The sequence below is a fragment of the Sorex araneus genome, chromosome 5, assembly GCF_027595985.1.
Source record: "Sorex araneus isolate mSorAra2 chromosome 5, mSorAra2.pri, whole genome shotgun sequence".
Taxonomy (NCBI): Eukaryota; Metazoa; Chordata; class Mammalia; order Eulipotyphla; family Soricidae; genus Sorex; species Sorex araneus.
Genome location: NC_073306.1, coordinates 13,844,188 through 13,863,907, shown reverse-complemented (window position 1 = coordinate 13,863,907; position 19,720 = coordinate 13,844,188). Strand labels below are relative to the sequence as shown.

At 54.7% G+C, this 19,720-nt stretch overlaps 1 protein-coding gene across 2 annotated transcripts in view; it reads right to left on the bottom strand.

Moving 5' to 3' along the window:
* KANK4 (KN motif and ankyrin repeat domains 4) overlaps window positions 1-19,720 on the bottom strand; it is an 87,682-nt gene that overhangs the window by 7,921 nt on the left and 60,041 nt on the right. For both annotated transcript variants that reach the window (XM_055140456.1, XM_055140457.1), the window contains exons 4-8: window positions 18,438-18,549; window positions 14,736-14,933; window positions 9,583-9,670; window positions 6,768-6,987; window positions 883-1,025 (exon numbers count right to left, since the gene is read on the bottom strand). In XM_055140456.1, the coding sequence (XP_054996431.1) occupies window positions 883-1,025; window positions 6,768-6,987; window positions 9,583-9,670; window positions 14,736-14,933; window positions 18,438-18,549 (761 nt within the window). The remainder of the gene's footprint in view (window positions 1-882; window positions 1,026-6,767; window positions 6,988-9,582; window positions 9,671-14,735; window positions 14,934-18,437; window positions 18,550-19,720) is intronic.

Here is a 19,720-nt window from a genome sequence, read left to right as displayed (position 1 = left end):
CTTAAGGCTTACTCCTGGCTCTGTGCTCAGGACTTACTCCTGGCTTTGTGCTCAGGGCTTACTCCTGGCTCTGTGCTCAGGGATCACTCCTGGCTCTATGCTCAGGGCTTACTCCTGGCTCTGTGCTCAAGGATCACTCCTGGCTCTGTGCTCAGGGCTTACCCCTGGCTCCGTGCTCAGGACTTACTCCTGGCTCTGCACTCAGGGTTTACTCCTGGCTCTGTGCTCAGGACTTACTCCTGGCTCTGTGCGCAGGGATCATTCCTGGCTCTGTACTGAGGGCTTACTCCTGGCTCTGTGCTCAGGGCTTACACCTGCCTCTGTGCTCAGGGATCACTCTTGGCAGGGCTCAGGGAACACCTCAAGCAGAGCTGGGGATTATACCTGTGTCCAAGACAAACCACGTATCATTTAAGGCTAGAAAATATTCAGGCTTAGGAACAATGCCACACGGAGGATCCAGGGTCCTTTTGAACTAAAAATTCTACCTGGGGTCGGAGGGGTGGTTGGAGCAACAGTACAGAGGGCAGGACATTTTCCCATACGGTCCCCCCAGCACCTCCAGGAGTAATTCCTGAGTGCAGAGCCAGAGTATCCCCTGAGCACTGACAGGTGTGACCCCAAAACAAATAAACAACAACAAAAAAACCTCTACACGGGGACTGGGGAGACGGTTCAAACACACCCCCGGCCTATGCAAGACCCTGAATTCAATCCCCGGTACCACCTGGCCCCCCTCCAAGTGTGGGCTCTGAGCATGCTGGGGATGACCCCTATTTTGAGAAACGCTCTATGGAGAGACTCGCCCAGAAGTGCTCACCTGCTGGCAGGATAGGGCGGGGGAAGCCTGTCGGTATATAGGAGCTCCCGCGCACGGCCTACCTGAGTAGCTTGGATGTTCACATTTCCTTCTCGAAGGAGCTTCCACACGACAGCCATGTCTTCGTCAGTCTCCGCAGATGCCAAGGGCGTGATCATCACGGCCGTGTAGCCGGCTCTGTTCTGGAGGTCCACGTCGCAGACGCCTGGAAGGGCAGCAGGGGAGCTGGGATAGCTGCTGAGAGGCCGGAGCGGGGGGCGTCCCCACGGGGAGAGTCCCTCTCACAGGGGGAGCAATGTATGCTTACATTTGTTTGTTTTGTTTCTTTTTGGGTCACACCTGGCGATACTCAGAGGCTACTCCTGGCTCTGCAGGAGTAGGGGGCTAGTACTGCTAGGGGCACTTGGGGGACCATATGGGATGCCGGGGATCGAGCTTGGGTTGGCTGCATGCAAGGAAAACACCCTCCCCGCTGGACTATGGCTCCGGCCCCCATCTGTGTTTGTTCGGCAGAGCCGGGAGCTTCACAGGTACAGAGCAGCTGCCCTAGCGCAGAGCTTCAGCCCTGACTTGTGACGCCGGTTACTTTCTTTCTGAGTTTTTCTTCTCTTTGGGGGTTTGAGCCACACCTGACAGTGCTCAGGGCTTACTCCTGGCTCTGTGCTTAGGGATCGATCATTCCCCGCCGGCCTCAGGGACCAGGTGGGGTGCCAAGAATGAACTCGGGTTGCCCACGAGGAAGGCAAGCACCTCCGCCATACACGGCCGCTCCAGCCCCTGTGTCTGAGTTCTCTGAGAGGACCCACTGGGCAAGGGCAGAGATGACGATAGCCAACAGCCGCAATTCCCAGCAGGCGTGATTTCTCGTGGCGGACGCGACCCTGCAGGGCGGCACAGCTGCAGGAGGCGGGGGCGGAAGGGACGAGGAATCCGAGTGGCCAAGAGCCAGCAGCTGGTTCCTGTCTATCTCCTCTCACTGGGAGCTCGACTCCAGTTCGTTTGTTCTGGAGCCATGCCCGGCCGTGCTCAGGGCTCATTCCTAGCTCTGTACTCGGGGCTTATTCCTGGCGGGCTCAGGGGACCACACTGGGGTGCTGGAGATGGAACCAGTTGGCTGCATGCAAGCCAAGGGCCTCACCTGCAACACTACTGCTGTGGTTCCCGCCACTCCTTTTGCTTTGGGGGAGGTAGGAGCATGGACAGCATCCCTGAGGATGCTCAGGAGAAACCCTGCAGGGCTAGGGATCAAACCCAGAGCACCTGCCCGCATGCAAAAGTGCTCTCTCTCTCTGTCTCGGTCTCTGTCTCTCTCTCTCTGTCTCTGTCTGTCTGTCTGTCTGTCTGTCTGTCTGTCTGTCTGTCTGTCTCTCTCTCTCTCTCTCTCTCTCTCTCTCTCTCTCTCTCTCTCTCTCTCGGAACAAATCTGCAGATGGCTTAGGGTTAGGGGGTTTCTCCAAGTACCCAGCAATCTGTGTGTAAGAACCTGGAGGCACAGAAAATTCCACAGGGCAAACACAGCAAAGCTTCTGCAGAAAAATGGAGGGGAACCATGCCTTCCTTTTACAATTAATTAATTTATCAAATGTTTCAGTTTGGGAGTCACAGCAGGGGCTGCTCAGGACTTCCTCCAGGATCAGTCCTGGTGGTGCTCCTGCTGTACTATCTCTCCTGTCCTTTTACTTTCTTTTTAATGTTAAAGCAATTGGGGCCGAAAGACAGTACAGTGGATAAGGCGACCGCCTTGCACAAGGCTGACCTGGTTCGATCCCTGCCCCCCCATACGGTTCCCTGATCTTCACCAGAAGTGATCCTTGAGCACAGAGTCAGGAGTGAGCCCTAAGCACTACCGAGTGTGGCCAAACCACCAGTTTCCCCCCAATAAAACAACTGAGAGGGGCTGGAGCAATAGCACAGTGGAGAGGGCGTTCGCCTTGAACACAGCCAACTTGGGTTCAATCCCTGGCATCCCATATGGTCCCCTGAGCACCACCAGGAGACATTCCTGAGTGCAGAGCCATGAGTAACCCCTGAGCATCGATGGGTGTGACCCAAAAAGCCAAAAAAAAAAAAGAGAATTATATATGTGTATATATATGCATATATGTAATATATATATATATATATATATATCATAGCAGGTAGGCCTTGTACACAGCTAACCCGGGTTCAATTCCTCCATCCCTCTTGGAGAGCCCAGCAAGCTACCAAGAGTATCCCACCTGCACAGCAGAGCCTGGCAAGCTACCTGTGGTGTATTCGATATGCCAAAAACAGTAACAACAAGTCTCACAATGGAGATGTTACTGGTGCCTGCTCAAGCAAATCGATGAACAATGGGACGACAGTGCTACAGTTTGACAATGCTACAGTGCTACACACACACACACTTGTACATAAAACAATTAAGAATACACACACATACACCATACATACATTCATCACATTTTAAAAAAGAGCCTGTTTTTAAGATGTGGGATTAAAGGGAAACTGAAGAGAGCTCTGCATTGTGACCCACCAGGAGAACTTGCGTGTGCTTCCCTACCAAAGGGGACAGACATCATCAGGCAAAACCCTTGTCAGTGGCACATAGGACTTATTGCATGAAAAACTCAGGGCCCCGTGATCCCTGCTTCAGTGAGAAACCTGCGTGTCTCTGTCTTTGGGGGCTGATAAAAGTTTTCCTGGTGCAAGGAACCACTCGCCTTTCTCAGCATTTCCTCCGTGTAACTGAAAAAAGAGCCAAACCAACTGCCTCGGGTTACTGGAAACGGAACATGGATATATGTTAAAGCACTTAGAATGGCGCCTAAGACATAAAACACCCAGGAAGGGAACAAAAGTGGGTAAGGCACTAGCCTTGCACCCATGCAACCCTCATTCGGTCCCTGCATCCCCTATGGCCCCACCAGCACTGCCAAGAGGGACTCCTGAGTGCAGAGGTAGGAGTCAGCCGTGAGCACCGTCAGGTGTGGCTCAAAACCCAAAACAACAAAGAAACAAACATGAAAGAAAAAAAAAAACACCCGGTAAGGGCTAAGTGTGACCCCCTCCTCTTGCCAGAGAGTTTTGTCTTCATAGCCCTGCTCAGGAAGAATTCAGCGCAACAAATCTGGTTTATGGAAAAACGTCAGTGGGGATCCTGACAAGCTCTGTGCAAAGGGAAAAACAAAGCCTCGGTCTGGCATCCCAATTATTTTTTTTCCCCAAAAATGAGCTCTAATAACAGCGGGCTGCTAGAGGCAAGGAAATCTCTGCTTGCTTCCGCTCTGGGGCCCCTCTGGAGCTGCCGGGCAGCTGGGGGGTGACCGTTAAGTAACAACGGACAGACGCAGCTGCCGGCAACACTGTCCAGTCCTGGGAAGGCTGTAAATATTTGCACTGCCTTGTGCATTAAGAACTTAAAATGTTTAAAAATATAACTTATTATATTTACATAAAACCTTTTATGTTTGCCTTTAAGATGCAAAGGAAGTTGGCTTGCAGCTCCATGCAGCAAGGGCTTGATCCCAGGGGCTCGGAGAAGGGGCGAGGGCCCAGGCAGCTCCCTGGGAGCCTCCCTGGAAGAAGGGGGGGACGGGCAGACGACTGAGCATGCTCAGACTCAACCCGCTTCCTGGCCAGCCAAGCAGGATCAGAGCCCAAGGACACAGCATGTCCAGGTATGCTGCAGGCTCCTGCCTTCACAGTTAGCCAGAGGCCTCTCGCCTTCCTCTTAAGGGAGTCCAGGCCTGGATGGACGGGCTTGCCCTCCGGCACACCCCTCTTATAGCAGGGCTGCAGTGCCCACACCTTCAGCCCCCTCCCCGGCCTCAGTAGATCTTCTGCTTGTGGCTATTTCACTCTGTCCATTTGTGAAAGTGACATGTGTCCAGCCACTTGGAGGCTGATGAGTACTGACTGGATTCTTAAGCAGCATTTGCAGAAATAGCCACCACCAACATTCCCTGTGACCTGCTCCCTGGCCTGACCTGGCCTGGCATGGCCCCACAAGTGAGGCCCTGAGCTACTAAGAGAGCCTCTAATTCACTTTTTGCACAGGGCAGGTGCTCCCAGCATCTCGGTGTGCACCCCCACGTCCCACCCACCCCCTCTCCCCACATACACACACACACACACCCAAGGTGAGAGAGACAGATCTCAGTGGGAATTCTGGATTAGCTACTTCATCACTCTGTGTCCTGGTCCACATGACATGTGCTCTCTCTCTCTGTGTTCTCACTTTAAAAAGGCAAGTTATGGGGCTGGAGAAATAGTTCCGCGGGTAGGGCACTTGCCTTGCATACAGCGGACCCAGGTTTAAACCCCGGCATCCCCTATCATCCCCTGAGTACCACCAGGAGTAATTCCTGAGTGCAGATCCAGGAGTAACCCCTGAGCATCACTGAGTAAGGCCTCAACACACACACACACAAACACACAAACACACACACACACACACACACAAGAAAAAGGCAAGTTAAACCTACTTCTGGGAAGAAGGCTGGAGAGAGAGCTCAGTGGGCTGAGTGCAGGCTTTGCGTACAGAAGTCCTGAGTCCAAGCACAATGGGGTCACCTGATCGCCACTGGAGTAATGCCTCAACACCCCCTTCCTCCCCACCCCCCTGCACCAGAGCAGGAGCGGCCTCTGAATGTTGCCAAGTATAGCCCAAACACTACCCCCCGCCCAAGCCGGCACACAACCCTGCTGTCACGGGGACACACTGACTCCAGGAATCATGCACCCTTCTCCATCATTTATCACCTTCACACCATCCCTGGACCCAGCCAGCAGTGGGACCCAGGGCCTGGGAGATGCTTAAAGGCCCAGAGCACATGCTTTCCAGGTTCCATCCCTGGCACCAGGTCGGGGTGTGGCTCAGCTGTAAAGCACACACGTTGCATGCAGGAGGCCCTGGGTTTGACCCCCGAACTCTCCGTCTCATTCCCCCTGGCTTCTCATCCACCACTGTCAGTCACAGATGCTCTCGGATCCCTACCCGCCAGACTCTGTGCCCAAGGACCACTTCTGTCACGAGCCTCCCCTCTCACTGTGGCCCCCTGCCAAGGCATCCCCTCGGTCCTGCCCTACAGCCCTGCTCCCCTTGGGTCCCCAAGCCTGCCGATGACCAACCGATGCTTCCTGAAACACTGGTGTGTGCCTTATCCAGACCCAGACCTGCTTCCCACAGGGGAGCGTTCCCGTGCCTGAGCCTCCACACTGGGGTCCCAACAGTCCTACCCCCTTGTCATGTTACATCCCACCCCAGCCGGGAGCACTCTGGGGTTCAGTTTCCAGTGTCAGACCAATCTCCCTGGTGCTCCCACATGCCACTGACCTCTGCCAGCTGGAACCCCACGTGCTTCCAGACACCCTCATCTCCCTTCTCTTGAGTCCCACAGTCACATTCTGAGCCTGTCTCTTAGGAGCCAGGGTGCAGCTTCACCTGGACTATCTGCCGGCCCCTCCTGGGGTGCAGAGGGCTTCCACCTGGCTCACCTTCACTTCCCTGAGAGTCTCTAAGCATGGACCCCCACAATTGATGAAAACAAATTCGATGGAGTCGAACTGGGCAGAGGCAGCCTCTCAGTGAAGATGGGTCAAGGTGCCACCCAGAGCTGCCTGGACACAAGGTCTCTGCTCTCTGCAGCACTGTGTGACCTGAGCAAGTTTGGTTTGGGTGTGGGCGTGGTGGGGGGGGGTGTCCTGGGTCCACACTCAGGGGCCGATTCCTGGCTCTGTGCTCAGGAGTGAGCCGCTGTCGGTGCTTGAGAGACTAGAGAGGGTGCAAGGGGTTAGAGCCAGGGTGGGTGGGCTGCAAAAGCAAACGCCTGGCCGTTATCTCTCTCCCCGCCTTCGATTTTCTTTGCTCCAACACGAGAAAAATAACGCTCCCCCCGTGCTTCCGAGTGTTGTGGAGGAAAGCCAGCGAGCTGGCAGGGGCCGAGCCCGGACCACGGGGTCGCACCTGTCTCCAGCAGCAGCCGCACGATGGCGAAGTTGGAGTGGGACACGCTGTAGTGCAGCGCCGTGTTGCCGTTGCCGTCCGCCAGGTTCACCAGCAGCCTCAGGAAGGGGGCCGGGTGGGGCTGCAGCCCCCCGAGGTAGGCGGCCACCGCCGCGGGGCTGGACGACTTCCGGCTGGAGATGCGGAACCACTCCTGGCTGACGGTGCGCAGGCTTTGCCTCTGGAAGCCCGGGAGAAGGACGCGAGTCACCTGGCTGCAGGTGGACCGGCACCGCTGAGCCACGCCCCGCACCACGCCCCTAGACACGCCTGCCCGCCCTCGGCCCCGCCCACCCCAACGTGATTGGCTACCAGAGGACTCGCTTCCGCGTGATTGGCTCCCGGAGGGCTCACTTTGGTGTGATTGACTTCTGGAGAACTCGGCTGATGAGGACTGGCGGGCAAGCACCGTTATGTGGGTCTGGGGGCAAATCCCTGCCACCATCCCACCTTGGGCAGCTAGAACAATGATACAGGGATGAGAAGGAGGGGTGTTGGGGTCCTTGGGGGAGGAGTTGGGTACACTGGTGATGGGTGTGGTGTTGGAATTATGTGCCTGAGAAACCATGACTGACAGTGATTGTAAACTAATCTCAACTAAAAAAAATACTTTAAAATTTCTTTTGGGGGGGCTGGAGCGATAGCACAGCGGGTAGGGCGTTTGCCTTGCACGCAGCCGACCGGAGTTCGATTCCCAGCATCCCATATGGTCCCCTGAGCACCGCCAGGAGTAATTCCTGAGTGCAGAGCCAGGAGTAACCCCTGTGCAATGCCAGGTGTGACCCAAAAAGCAATAACAAAATTTTTCTCTTTTTGTTTGTTTGTTTGGGCCACATCTTGTGGTGCTCAGGGGCTTACTCCTGGCCCTGTACTCAACGGTCACCTTTGGCAGGGCTCAGGGATCTATATGGGGGCTGGGGATGGAATTTTGGGGGAGTTGATGGTATGCAAGACAAATACCCTATTAAAGAACTATCACTCTGACCCCAACTATCACTCTGATCCCAAAATAAATAATTTATTTTTTAAAAGAAAAAATATATATGCATATATATACATATAATTTTTCTTTTAAAGAAAAGAAAGAAGGGAGGAAGGGGAGAGCCACGCTATACCTAGTCACAAAGTGCTTTATGGCTTGAGTCACGGTCATGTGGATCATGTACCAGGTGTACAAAGGAGAGGTGAGCTTTCGTCATGCAGGATGGCCCTCCTATTTGACCCTCCCAGGCTCCATCCTGCATGGTTTTATTATTCGCAGTCAAGGGGGTGGTGTGAACCCCTACTCTCCCACATGCAAAGCACACGCTCCAGCCCTTTGAGAACTGCGCCGCCCCCCGCCCCCCTGCCACAGCCCCCTGAATGTTTTTCATCTCCACGGCATGACTTCAGACACCACATTTGACTAATGACAAAAATGCCCGCTGAAAGTGAAGATCAACAACAGATTCGAATGACGCTGGACAGGAAACCCAAACAGCTGGGCCTGAATTCTCACTGGCTTTTTAAAAAAAGCTTTGCTAGGACCTTGCTGAGAAAAATGGATGACTTGAAGGTGCCTGGCCACTATCTCACCCTCGCAGGTCGGAGAGGCTGGAGCACAGAACCTGGGATCCCCAGGTCTGAGAGGGACCACGTTTGCTTTACGATGGTGAAGCGTGTGGAGCTAGGGGATGCTTTCACCATCAGAAAAGATCTCAGGGCCTGAGAGATGGGTCAAAGGACCACACGCTTTGCTGTGCGGCAGGCCCAGGCTCAGTCCCCAGCACTGCGTGGAGTGGCTCCTGAGCACTGAGCTGGGAGTCGTCCCTGAGTACTGCCAGCTGTGACACCCTCCCCACCTCCCCTCACAAAGAGAAAAGATTTCATTCTCACTTAGGGCTCCATCTGGATTCACTCACCCATGTGGCCAGGCTTTAGCTCTGGCTCAGATGTGTGACCTTGGAAGTGAAATAGCATTTTCCTGTTTTTGTTTTGTTTTTACCATATCAATGGTGATGTGGGGGCCAGTCCTAGCTCTAAGATTGGGGATCGCTCTCTCCCCACCTCTCTCTCCTGGTCTCCTACACACAAAGGATGCGCTCAGCCCATTGAGCTATCTTTAGGGACCCTGATATATCTTTTTTGAACCTCATCTAGAAAACAGAAGCAAAACAGCAGCTGCTCCCTGACTTAAGGCAGCTCTGCAAAGTCCTTGCAGACTGAGCTGCTTCTCTATGTGAATGTTTTGATCCTAACAGGAATTTGCTGTCAGTTTGTAAATCCCCTGACAGGGTTCAATCTCCGTGTACCATGGAGTAAAGGAAAAGACTGCGGTATTTTCCAGGGTTTGGTCACTTGGCCCAATGTTGTGCTTGCAGAAAATTCAGCAAAGACCGCAGAGCGAACTGGCAGGGTTAACATAGGTACAGGAGACATGCATTGTTTTGTTTTCTTTTGGGGACACACCCGGCAGTGCTCAGGGAGACCAGATGTGGTGCCGAGGATCAAACCTGGGCCAGCCACATGCAAGGCAAGCATCTTACCCCTGTACTATCTCCTGAGCCTATGGAAGGAATAATTTTTGTTTTGTTTTGCTTTTTGGGTCACACCCAGCGATGCACAGGGGTTACTCCTGGCTCTGCACTCAGGAATTACTCCTGGTGGTGCTCAGGGGACCATATGGGATGCTGGGAATTGAACCCGGGTCAGCCGCGTGCAAGGCAAACGCCCTCCCCACTGTGCTATCACTCCAGCCCCTGGAAGGAATAATTTTTAACCATGCGGAAATCTTTACCAAGAGAGGGTCTGTGGTGGGCCCTGCATCCGGCAGATGTTGGCTCAGCACCTGGCATGCGTTAAGGAATTCCTCAGAGGGTTTATACCTAAACGACAACAGAAAGTGTATTTGTTAGTTTCCTGGCCCGAGAATGAAGTTATCCTTACCTTGACTTTCATTTTCTGTTTCCCTCCCAGCAGCTCCAGTGCCTAAACCAGGCAGGGTCCTAGAATCGAAGGCTTTTCTCAGAGACAACGGGCCACAGGGCAGAGACTGACTCAGGGCGAGACTTACTGCGGGCTTGAGGCCCTAAGTTTGATCCTGAGTTTGAGCCTTAGTGCAACCCAGGTGCGACCCCTCTGCCGCCCTCAGCACAGCAGAACACGGAGAGGAGCTGGGGGGTGGGGGGGAAGAAACGTGGGTGACTGTCACGCCTGAGGTTCTGAACACTTCCCGGGAGACATGGAGCATGTCGACCTTGTTCAGCTGCATTTTGGGGCTGGCGCCGACCACGGAAGCTTCCTGGGGCCCACTCCCTCCTGCAAGTCCTGACCTGCTGGGGAACCGAGGGGTGTCTTTCTGATTCTACTTTCAGGTCTCCACACTGATTTGGCCTCCTTCCCTCTTTTCAGGACAACGAATCCCTCAGCGCCCGCCCTGCCCTCTGGAAACCTACTTTCCCGCCCCTCCCCTACTTTCTTTCTTTTGTTGTTGTTTGTTTGGGGGGCCATAACTGGCCATTTTGGGGGGCTCTCTCCTGGCTATGCTCAGGGGGTCCATTCGTGGTGCTGGGACTGAATCTTGGTCTACCGCATACGAGACAGGTGCCATAGCCTCTATCACTCAGGCTCCAAAATCTGCCTTAAAAAAAACAGTGAACAGAAAGCACCCCCAATGGTACATGAGGATTCTACCATTCCTCCCTATTGTTGCAATGCATCCTCCCCCCAAACCTGGGGGAATGATATCAACCACTCTGGGAAACACTGCTTTATGTTGTTGTTTTGTTTTTGCCTTTTGGGTCACAGCAATGCTCAGGGGTTACTCCTGGCTCTACACTCAGGAATTATTCCTGGCGGTGTTTGGAGGACCATATGGGATGCTGGGAATTGAACCTGGGTCGGCTGCGTGCAAGGCAAATGTCTTACCCACTGTACTATCGATCCAGCCCTGGGAAACACCGCTTTAGACCAATTTTTGTGTATGTTTGTTTTGGGGCCACACCCAGTGATGTTCAGAACTTACTCCTGGCTCTGCACGCAGGAATCACTCCTGGTGAGCTCAGGGCCCCTACGGGGTGTTAGGGATCGAACCTGGGTCTGCTGCATGCAAGACAAACACTCTTCCCTCGGTACACTCTCTCTCTCTCTCTCTCTCTCTCTCTCTCTCTCTCTCTCTCTCTCTCAGTGTGCAGGGCTTATCCCTGGCTCTGTGCTCAGGAATCACTCCTGGTGATGATCGGGAGGAGTGGTACCAGGGATAGAACCTGAGTTGACCGCATGCAGGGCAAGCACCCTGCCTCTGAACCATTGCTCCAGCCCCAAGGCCAAATATTTTCTGCTTGAGTGACTGGAAAAACCCAAAGCTCCGTTCATGGTGGTGCATTTCTTCCCACTGCCCTTTCCTGAAGGCCTCAAAACCTGGCGGGCTCATAGCAGGGATAAAGCGGGACTCCCTTGCTCGGGGCTGCTTGCCAGGCTTGCCCTCTTCCTGTACTGGACAAGGGAAGCCGAGGCGGGATTCTCATTGCTCTGTTCCCAGAAAGCCCCACTCACTCCTCAGTGCCAGGATACCTCGAGGTCGTAGCAGCCCTGCGTGAAGACCAGCCCCCTCCCTCGTGCTTCGACACTGCCGGCTCTGGACGGTGATCCTGGCCCCTCCTATTCTTGAACCATTCTTGAGAGCCCACCATGTGGCCAGTGCAGCTTGGGACACTGGGAGCTACTTTCCTCAACTCACTCCGCTCAAGTGCTGAGGAAGAGGGCAATTGGGGTAGAGAAGGACCCACGGTGACAGTAAGAGTAGGACATGATCACTCTGGGCAAGAACTGAGTGCTGGAAGGAGGTAAAGGAACAAACATGATGACCTCTCAGTCACTGTCATCCCGTTGCTCATCGATTTGTTCAAGCGGGCACCAGTAACGTCTCTCATTGTGAGACTTATTGTTACTGTTTTTGGCATCTCCAATATGCCACGGGGAGCTTGCCAGGCTCTGCCATGCGGGCGTGATACTCTTGGTAGTTTGCCGGGCTCTCCGAGAGGGGCGGAGGAATCAAACACGGGTCGGCTGTGTGAAAGGTGAACGCCTACCCGCTGTGCTATAGCTCCAGCCTGATGACCTCTCAGTATCAGTTGCAAACCATAACGCCCAAAAGGAGAGAGAGAGAGAGAGAGAGAGAGAGAGAGAGAGAGAGAGAGAGAGAGAGAGAGAGAGAGAGAGAGAGAGTGAGAGAGAGAGAGAGAGAGAGAGGTGCCTACTATAGAGGCAGGCTGGGAGAAGGGTTGGTGAGAGAGAAACTGCACAGCAGGTAGGGCATTTGCCTTGCATGCAGCTGACCTGGGTTCAATTCCCAGCATCCCATATGGTCCCCTGAGCACTGCCAAGAGTAATTTCTGAGTGCAGAGCCAGGAGTAACCCCTGTGCATTGCCGGGGGTGACCGAAAAAGCAAATAAATAAATAAATAAATAGGGGCTGGAGCGATAGCACAGCGGGTAGGGTGTTTGCCTTGCACACGGCTGACCCGGGTTCGATTCCCAGCATCCCATATGGTCCCCCGAGCACCGCCAGGAGTAATTCCTGAGCACATGAGCCTGGAATAACCCCTATGCATCGCTGGGTGTGGCCCAAAAAGCAATAAATAAATAAATAAAACGTGACTGCATAAATCAAGAAAACAAAGCAAAACAAAAAACATCAACCACTGTTCCACAAATGAGGGCACCAAGATAGGTGTAGGATTCCAATCAAGGTATGTCCAATGCCAAGGACACTTTTTCTTTTTTTCTTCACCATGCCACATGCCCTCCCATCACTTTGAAAAATATATGGTATATGGTTTCCTGAGCACTGCCAGGAGTGATTCCTGAGTGCAGGGCCAGGAGGAACCCCTGAGCATGGCAGGATATGGCCCCCCAAATATTTTTTTTTTAAAAAAAGGCAAGGTGTACTGGGAAGCTAGTACAGCAGGTAGAGCTCTTGTCTTGCACACAGCTGACCTGGGTTCAATCCCCGACACCCCTTAGGGTTCCCTGAGCCCCACCAGAAGTGATTCATAAATGTAGAGCCAGAAATAATCCCTGAGCAGAAAGAGAGAAAGAGAGAGAATAAAAGTGCCTGCCATAGAGGCAGGCTGGGTGCAGGGTGGGGTGGGTAGGGGGGGCAGGGTATGGGTCGGTGAGATGGGAGGGAAACTGAGGACACTGGTGCTGGGAAACATACACTGGTGGAGGGATGGGTGTTGGAACACTGTGCTACTAAAACCTAATCATGAACAGCTTTGGAAGGGTCTATTCCACAGTGATTCAATAATAAAATCTTAAAAAAGAAAGGAAGCAAGGAAAACAGAAAGAAAGAAAGAAAGAAAGAAAGAAAGAAAGAAAGAAAGAAAGAAAGAAAGAAAGAAAGAAAGAAAGAAAGAAAGAAAGAAAGGAAGGAAGGAAGGAAGGAAGGAAGGAAGGAAGGAAGGAAGAAAGGAAGGATCCCTGAGCACAATGGGTGTCATGAACACTGCTGGGTGTGGCCTAAACACCACCCCCACACAATAATAAAGATAAATAAATGGAAAGTTCTAGAACAAAAACCCTAAAAATAAATTAAAAGCAATGTGGGGAGTCAGAGAGAGACGGCTCAAAGGGCTGGAGTATATTCTTTGCCTATGTGAGGAGCAAGGTCAGTCCCGGGCACCAAGTGGTCTCCAGAGAACTGTTGGAAGTGACCCTGAGCACTGTGGGGTGTGACCCCTGAACCCCCAGGGTGTGCCCGTGGAGGCCCCTGGGCACTGCCGGGTGGTCTGGGAATCTCCGGGCCTCCCACTGAAGCCCTGGCCTGTTGGGCCAAGAATACAGGAAGCCGGAAGGGCTGCCAGGTCTCCTGAGACCCCCCACCCCTTCCCCCTCCTCTCCCCCCACCCCTCCCAATCCCCACTCCCCCCCCCCCCCCCCCCCCCCCCCCCGCCCGGCCAGCCCGGAACAGAGAAGAAGCAGAAGCACAAACAGAAGGCGAGGCGGGGGCTGGAGAGAGGCTCCAAGGCTTCGCACGCCTTGGGTTCAGGAGTTAATCCCCAGCACCTCCCGGTTCCCCAAGCACCTCTGGGCGGGATCCGTGAACCCTGCTGGGTGTGGCCTACACACCACCCCCACCAACACAGCAGTCAAGACAAAGACACGGAGAGCAAGGCGAGGCCAGGTGTAGGGCGCACCCACACGGACCAGGCCCTGGTTTCAGGCCCGGCTGTGCAAAGCGTGTGGGCTGGGGTCAGAGCTACGGGCTCACTCAGCTTCCCCGCGCCTCCAGCCCCACGCCCGCTCACAACATCAAACCTGAAGATAAATAAAGCAAAAACAGAAAAGAGAAGAAATAGAACCCCAACACCTGGCCCATAGAACTGTCTCGGCTGGGAGTGGACACAGGTGGTTTCTTCCTCGCCAAATGTGAATTAGACCAGAGCAGGGTGGGGGGGGGGAAAGGGGAGGGGGCGGGGGGGGGGGCACAGTCACCCACCAGAGGTGAGTCAGAGCCGCAGGGCCCTGGGCAGGATCAGGGAAGAGATGCACGAAGGTCCTGGAAGCAGGCACAGGATCTGCACGCAGGAGGCCTGGGCCCATCCTGGGTCACATGTCCCTCCTCCAACCACCAACAGGAGCATGCCCGGAGCACAGAACCAGGAGCAGCCCCTGAGCATGGCCAGATACCCCCCCCCCCCAAAAAAAAAAAAAACCAAACCAACAAAGATATGCCTGAAAAGTCTTCTCGGCGGCCAGCGCCAGGCGGGGGGCTTTCCACGCAGAGCCCCCCCCCCCAGCATGCGCCCCGAGATCCCTGTGTGTGAGGCACTGTGCAGGGTCCAGCGAGGGCAGACACGGCACGCGGCAGAGCGAGGAAGGGATGGGGAAGGGAAGGAAGGGCCGGTCGAAGGGGGTCACGTGGCCCCTCTGCACCCCCGCACTCACCTCTCAGCCTTGGGGGTGGGCGCTTCTCCTGCAGACCTGCTTTCCTGGGCAGCGTCGTCGCGGGGGCCCTCGGGAGGCGGCGGCTCCGTGCCCCGCTGGCGGCCCGGGGCGCCGTCACCCTTCTCGGCCTCGCTGTCCGACCGGTCCTCCGGGGAGCTGTCCTCGCCACTCGTCTCCTCGCTCGAGGTGGTCTCGTAGCTGGGGGGCGGGGAGAGAGAGAGCCAGAGCCTCGTTCCTTGTGTCCCGCCCACGGTGCGGTTCCCCGAGGTCAGGATGAAGCTCCGCATCCCTCCCCCCACCCCTGCCCCCGGGGCGCGGCTCCAGGACGCTGATGCCGGACCCGCAGCCAGGAGCTGTGGCCGTAGCCCGTTGGGGAGATCAAGAACCGAGTTCTTTGCAGCAAGTGTGTAAAGAGCCTGTGTCCTCACTGGCCGATATCTCGGTGTATATCTCAAGATCTACACACCCCTCCCCTCCTTTTCTCTCTCCCCCCCAACCCTGCCTAACATTTGATGAAGGAGAAACCATCTGTGTCCACTCCCATGGGCTAGGTGTTGGAGCTTTCTTTCTTTTTATTTTTTGCTTAACTTATCTTTTGGTTGGGGTGGGGGGGGGGTGACACCCAGCGGTGCTCAGGGATCAGTAGGGCCATATGTGGTGGCCATTGAATGAGCCCAGATTGGCTGCAGGCAAGGCCTTTCCTGCTGTACCGTCTCTCCAGCCCTGTGATGGTTTCATTACAGGGAATCGAACCCAGGGGCTCAAACCCAGGGCCTCACATGGGCATCTATCTGCTCTGTCACCGAGCTCTGTCCTCTGCCTCTCCGTGGGGGTCTGTGACCAGACAAGACACTCAAGTTAAACCATTGCCTGGAACAGAAGGGGGACATGGGACTCTCCCTGGCGGTGACGGATATGTCCCATTGTCTGTGACTTAATGAGAAGGCAGACCCTGGCGGAAAGTTCTGGAATATTTATCAGCCCCGGTGCTGATGGCGGAGAGGGAGCCCCAGTGGTGGAAGATTTTAGGATCTGGGGCCACTGGACACAACCACCGTGGTTGGGGAAACCACTGGCCATGCGTCTTCCATGCCACCCCCTCCTTTCCTTCTCTGTACGGTCGCCCCCCATGTCAGACCCCTGAACTTCCTGGAAAGGCAAACTCAGCTAGTTCATGGGCAGACTCACACTGGGTCTTGAATAAGCCACAAGTGCGCCTAAATATTCCTTCTTCTATTCTGGCTAAAGCAATCTTTTAATTCTGTGATGAAGAGAGTGAGGGACCTATGGCATTTATTTTATTTTGGGTTTGGGGGACCACTTCCGGCTCTGTGGTCAGGGGACCATGTGGTCAGCCACATGCAAGGCCTGTGCCTTAACCTCTGTGCTATCTCTCCAGCCCTGGCACCTACTGCCTCTAGCTAGCAGGTTCCCCTGAGGACCGCTTCCCAAGAACACCAACAGAAAATGCCGCCATCCTGCCCGCAGAAATGTATAGCATGCCTACGCTGTGCTCGGCCTTGTTCTACGAGTTCTAGCAATGTCTCTGTCTTCACTGAGCTTATGTTGTTGTAGGGACATACAGACAGTAATCATAGAAACGATATTCTTGCATAGTGATCAGAATAATAAAGAAAATGGAAAAGGACATGGGCAGTGGGAAGAAAAGTTACTGAGGCGAAAGCAGGAATTTCAATCGTGGCTGCACATTAGAATCCCTTGGGGGTGGCCCATGTTCCTAATACCTGGCTGCACTCAAGTCTGGAGTCTTCAGAGAGAGACTCCAGCTATATATACATAATTATATATAATACACACATACACATCAATTTTTTAGGGACTGCACCTGGTAGTCCCTGCCAGGGATCAAGCCTGGGGTTCTTGCATGCAAAAGATGTACTCCAGTCTTTGAGACAATTTCATGGCCCACATTTGTGTGTGTGTGTGTGTGTGTTTAAAATTATTTTTGTGGTGCTGGGGATTGAGCCCAGGACCTCATGCATGCAAGGAAAGTGCTCTACCACTGACCCACACCCCTGGCCCCATTTGGTAGGTTTTGCAGGTTCCCCCTCAGGGTTTCCAATGTGCCGCCACAGCTGAGCGGCACAGCGGCAGAGAACAAGGGCTGAGGCCCCCCTGGGAGAGGAGCACGGAAGCAGAGAGCAGGTTCCCAAGATGGGCCTGACCCAGCACGTCAAGGGAAGAGCAGCTGGAGCCAGCAGAGAGGCCCTGAGGCAGATCCCCGGGTTTGAGGGCTTAAGGGGGCGCACTGAGGCTCGGAGAGACAGGCCCTGCGTTAGACTGTGCGATTAGGCTGTGTCCTGCCTGCCCGTGCCAGGAGATGCCCTCAAACACGGTGACCAGCAGGGGTAGGGGCGCGTTTCCTCCTTGCTGGCATGGGACGGGCTGATGGGCCCCCTCTAAATCTGGAGTCTCCCTCTGACCCAAACCAGCATCCCCTCGCTCTCTACCGAGATGCGACCCGGGTGGCCGCACAAATGTGCGGCCACTCTGCTGCTGATCAACATCCCCGTCTTTTCCAGGGGAGGGAAAAGGGGGCTTTGTAGGGGGCTTCCCCAGCAGCCTTCTCTGTCCTTCTCTGCCAGAATTCACCCCAGAATTCCCTTTGTCTTCACAGCTGGTGTCACCTCGACCGAGTCCAGACTGTGAGGTTGTGCAGGCAGGGTGGTCGAACCCAGGATTTCTCAAGCTTTTCCCCACCGTGGTCCCCTTTGGCCCCTTTCCTTTCTGAGTTCCTTCTACTGTGTGAGGCCTCAGTTTCATGCTGTGGCCCTCCCTCCAGTTATTTGTTTTTCACCAGTGGGCCTCTGTGTGATATCCTAGGGGCCCCAGAGGGACACATGAGCCCTACTTAAGAAACATGGCTCTATTTTGCCTGTTTAGGAGGGCTACACACTGCAGTGGTCGGGGAGCACTCTTAGCTCTGTGTTCAGGAGTCTCTCCTGGCCCTGTGATCACTCCTGTGTGTGTGTCGGCGGGTGGGGGGAACTCAGGGGACCATATATCATATGCGGTACTGAGGATCAAGGCCAGTTGGTGCGTGCAAGGCAAGCGCCTTCCATCTGTATTATCTTTCTGGCCCCTGACTTTTTCTCTTGTCTTACACCTCCACCCTGCTAACACAACTGGCATTTAATAAGTGTCTGTGAAACATCCGGCTTCGCAAACATTCTAAATTCAGGGACCTCCTCTCCTGATCAGAGGTGGGAGCTCCCCCCTACCCCACTCCCGGCCCCTTTCCTGCCTGCAAAGACTTCGCTGGCCTTTCATCACCCCAAAACACACTGTCTGCGTTGGCAGTCAGGGAAGAAAACAATGAAGAGGATGAAATTTGTAAGTTCAACTCATTTGGAGTGTGTCCTACTTTCAGTATGTGGTTCTAATTAAGTGTCTTCCTCAAAGGGCCTGGTTTACTCTCTCTCACCCACCCCCTCCAAGCTCCCCCTGCAATCCTGACCTCCCGGGAGCCCCTGTGTGCCCTTGTACGGCTGCCCGGGCTCCGACAGACCCTGGCGAGAGGCCCAGCGCATGCAAACCCAAGCAGCAGTGTGAGAGGGCCGCGGAGACGGATTCGCTTGAGGGAGGATGCAAAGCAGCTGCAGCCGGGCCGGGCAAGCGCGCGTGAAGGGCGGTGTGGGAGAGGGGGCGAGGAGGACACCCGGGCTTCTCGAGGATGCTTACCCACCGTTAACCCCAACAAACTGAAGGTTCTTTTTGGTCCCATTACCTCCTGCACGGAAGCCATAGTCTTTCTTTTTCATTATGGATTTAAGGCTGGTCGATGGAGAGAGCTCTAGGCAGACACAACACCACAGGTTAGAACCATCGGGAGGCTGCCCCGGGGTGCAGCAGACTGGGACTCTCGGGGCGGGGCACAGGGGGAGGAATAGGGGTGGTGGGGGAAGAAGTTGGAGGCGGCAGTCAGGGACCAAGTGCCAGAGGGTGCAAATCAAACTTTCATTGGTCTTTGGGTCACACTGGGTGGTGTTTAGGCAGCTCTGGGGTGCCGGGAACTGAACTTGGAGCTCCTTCATGCAAAATACGGGCTCCAGTGCCTTTTTGGTGGGGGGGGGTTTCAGGATCGCACCTGCTGATGCTCAGGGGTTACTCCTGGCTCTGCACTCAGGGGTCACTCCTGGCAGGGCTCCGGGGACCATATGGGAATCCGGGGATCGAACCCAGGTTGGCTGCATGCAAGGCAAACGCCTTCCCTGCTGTACTATTGCTCTGGCCCCGGCTCCCAGTGCTTTGGGCTGTCTCCTGGTCCCTAACTCAATCAAACAGGTTCCTTTGGGTTGCTTCTGTTTGGGGATCATGCCCTGCGGTGCTCAGGGACTCTCCCTGGCTCAGTGCTCAGGGCGTCATGTGGTACCAGAGGTGGAAGCTGGGTCTCCCATCTGCAAGGCAGGTACTACAGTCCTCTGAGATTGCTCCCTGGCCTCTAAGTACAGGGGGCCAGGGAGGAGCATGATGAGGGTCTCTGAAGGGGCGTGGCCTGGCTCTCTGGCAGTGCAGAATGGCGCCTATTCAAAAGGCAGGGGATAGTCCTTGCTATGCAGTCTCAGAAGAGTTCAGTAGCTTAGAGTGCAGGCTTGACCTGCAGGAGGCTCAGGTCTGGTCTCTGGTACCACCTGCTTCTCTCCCCTGGGCACTGCCAGGAGCGGCCCCTGAGTACCAAGTTGAAAATAGCATCCAGCACTGTCTGAGATAACACCCAAGTGAACAAAAAGGTAGGAAAAGGGAGATGGTACCAGCTTCAAGGGACATCACCCCATTTTTCAGGCTCTCTCTTCCCCATAAAAAATATCCTCGATCCTTTTGGTGGGGGGAACAGCCACCACCTTCAGCAGTTTTTCGGGGGTCACCTGGGGGACCATGTGATGCTGGGGACCAAGGCCAGGCCTCCTGCCTGCCTGTGCTTCCAGCCTTTGAGTCTCGTCCCTGGCCCTGGCCCAGGGAACGGA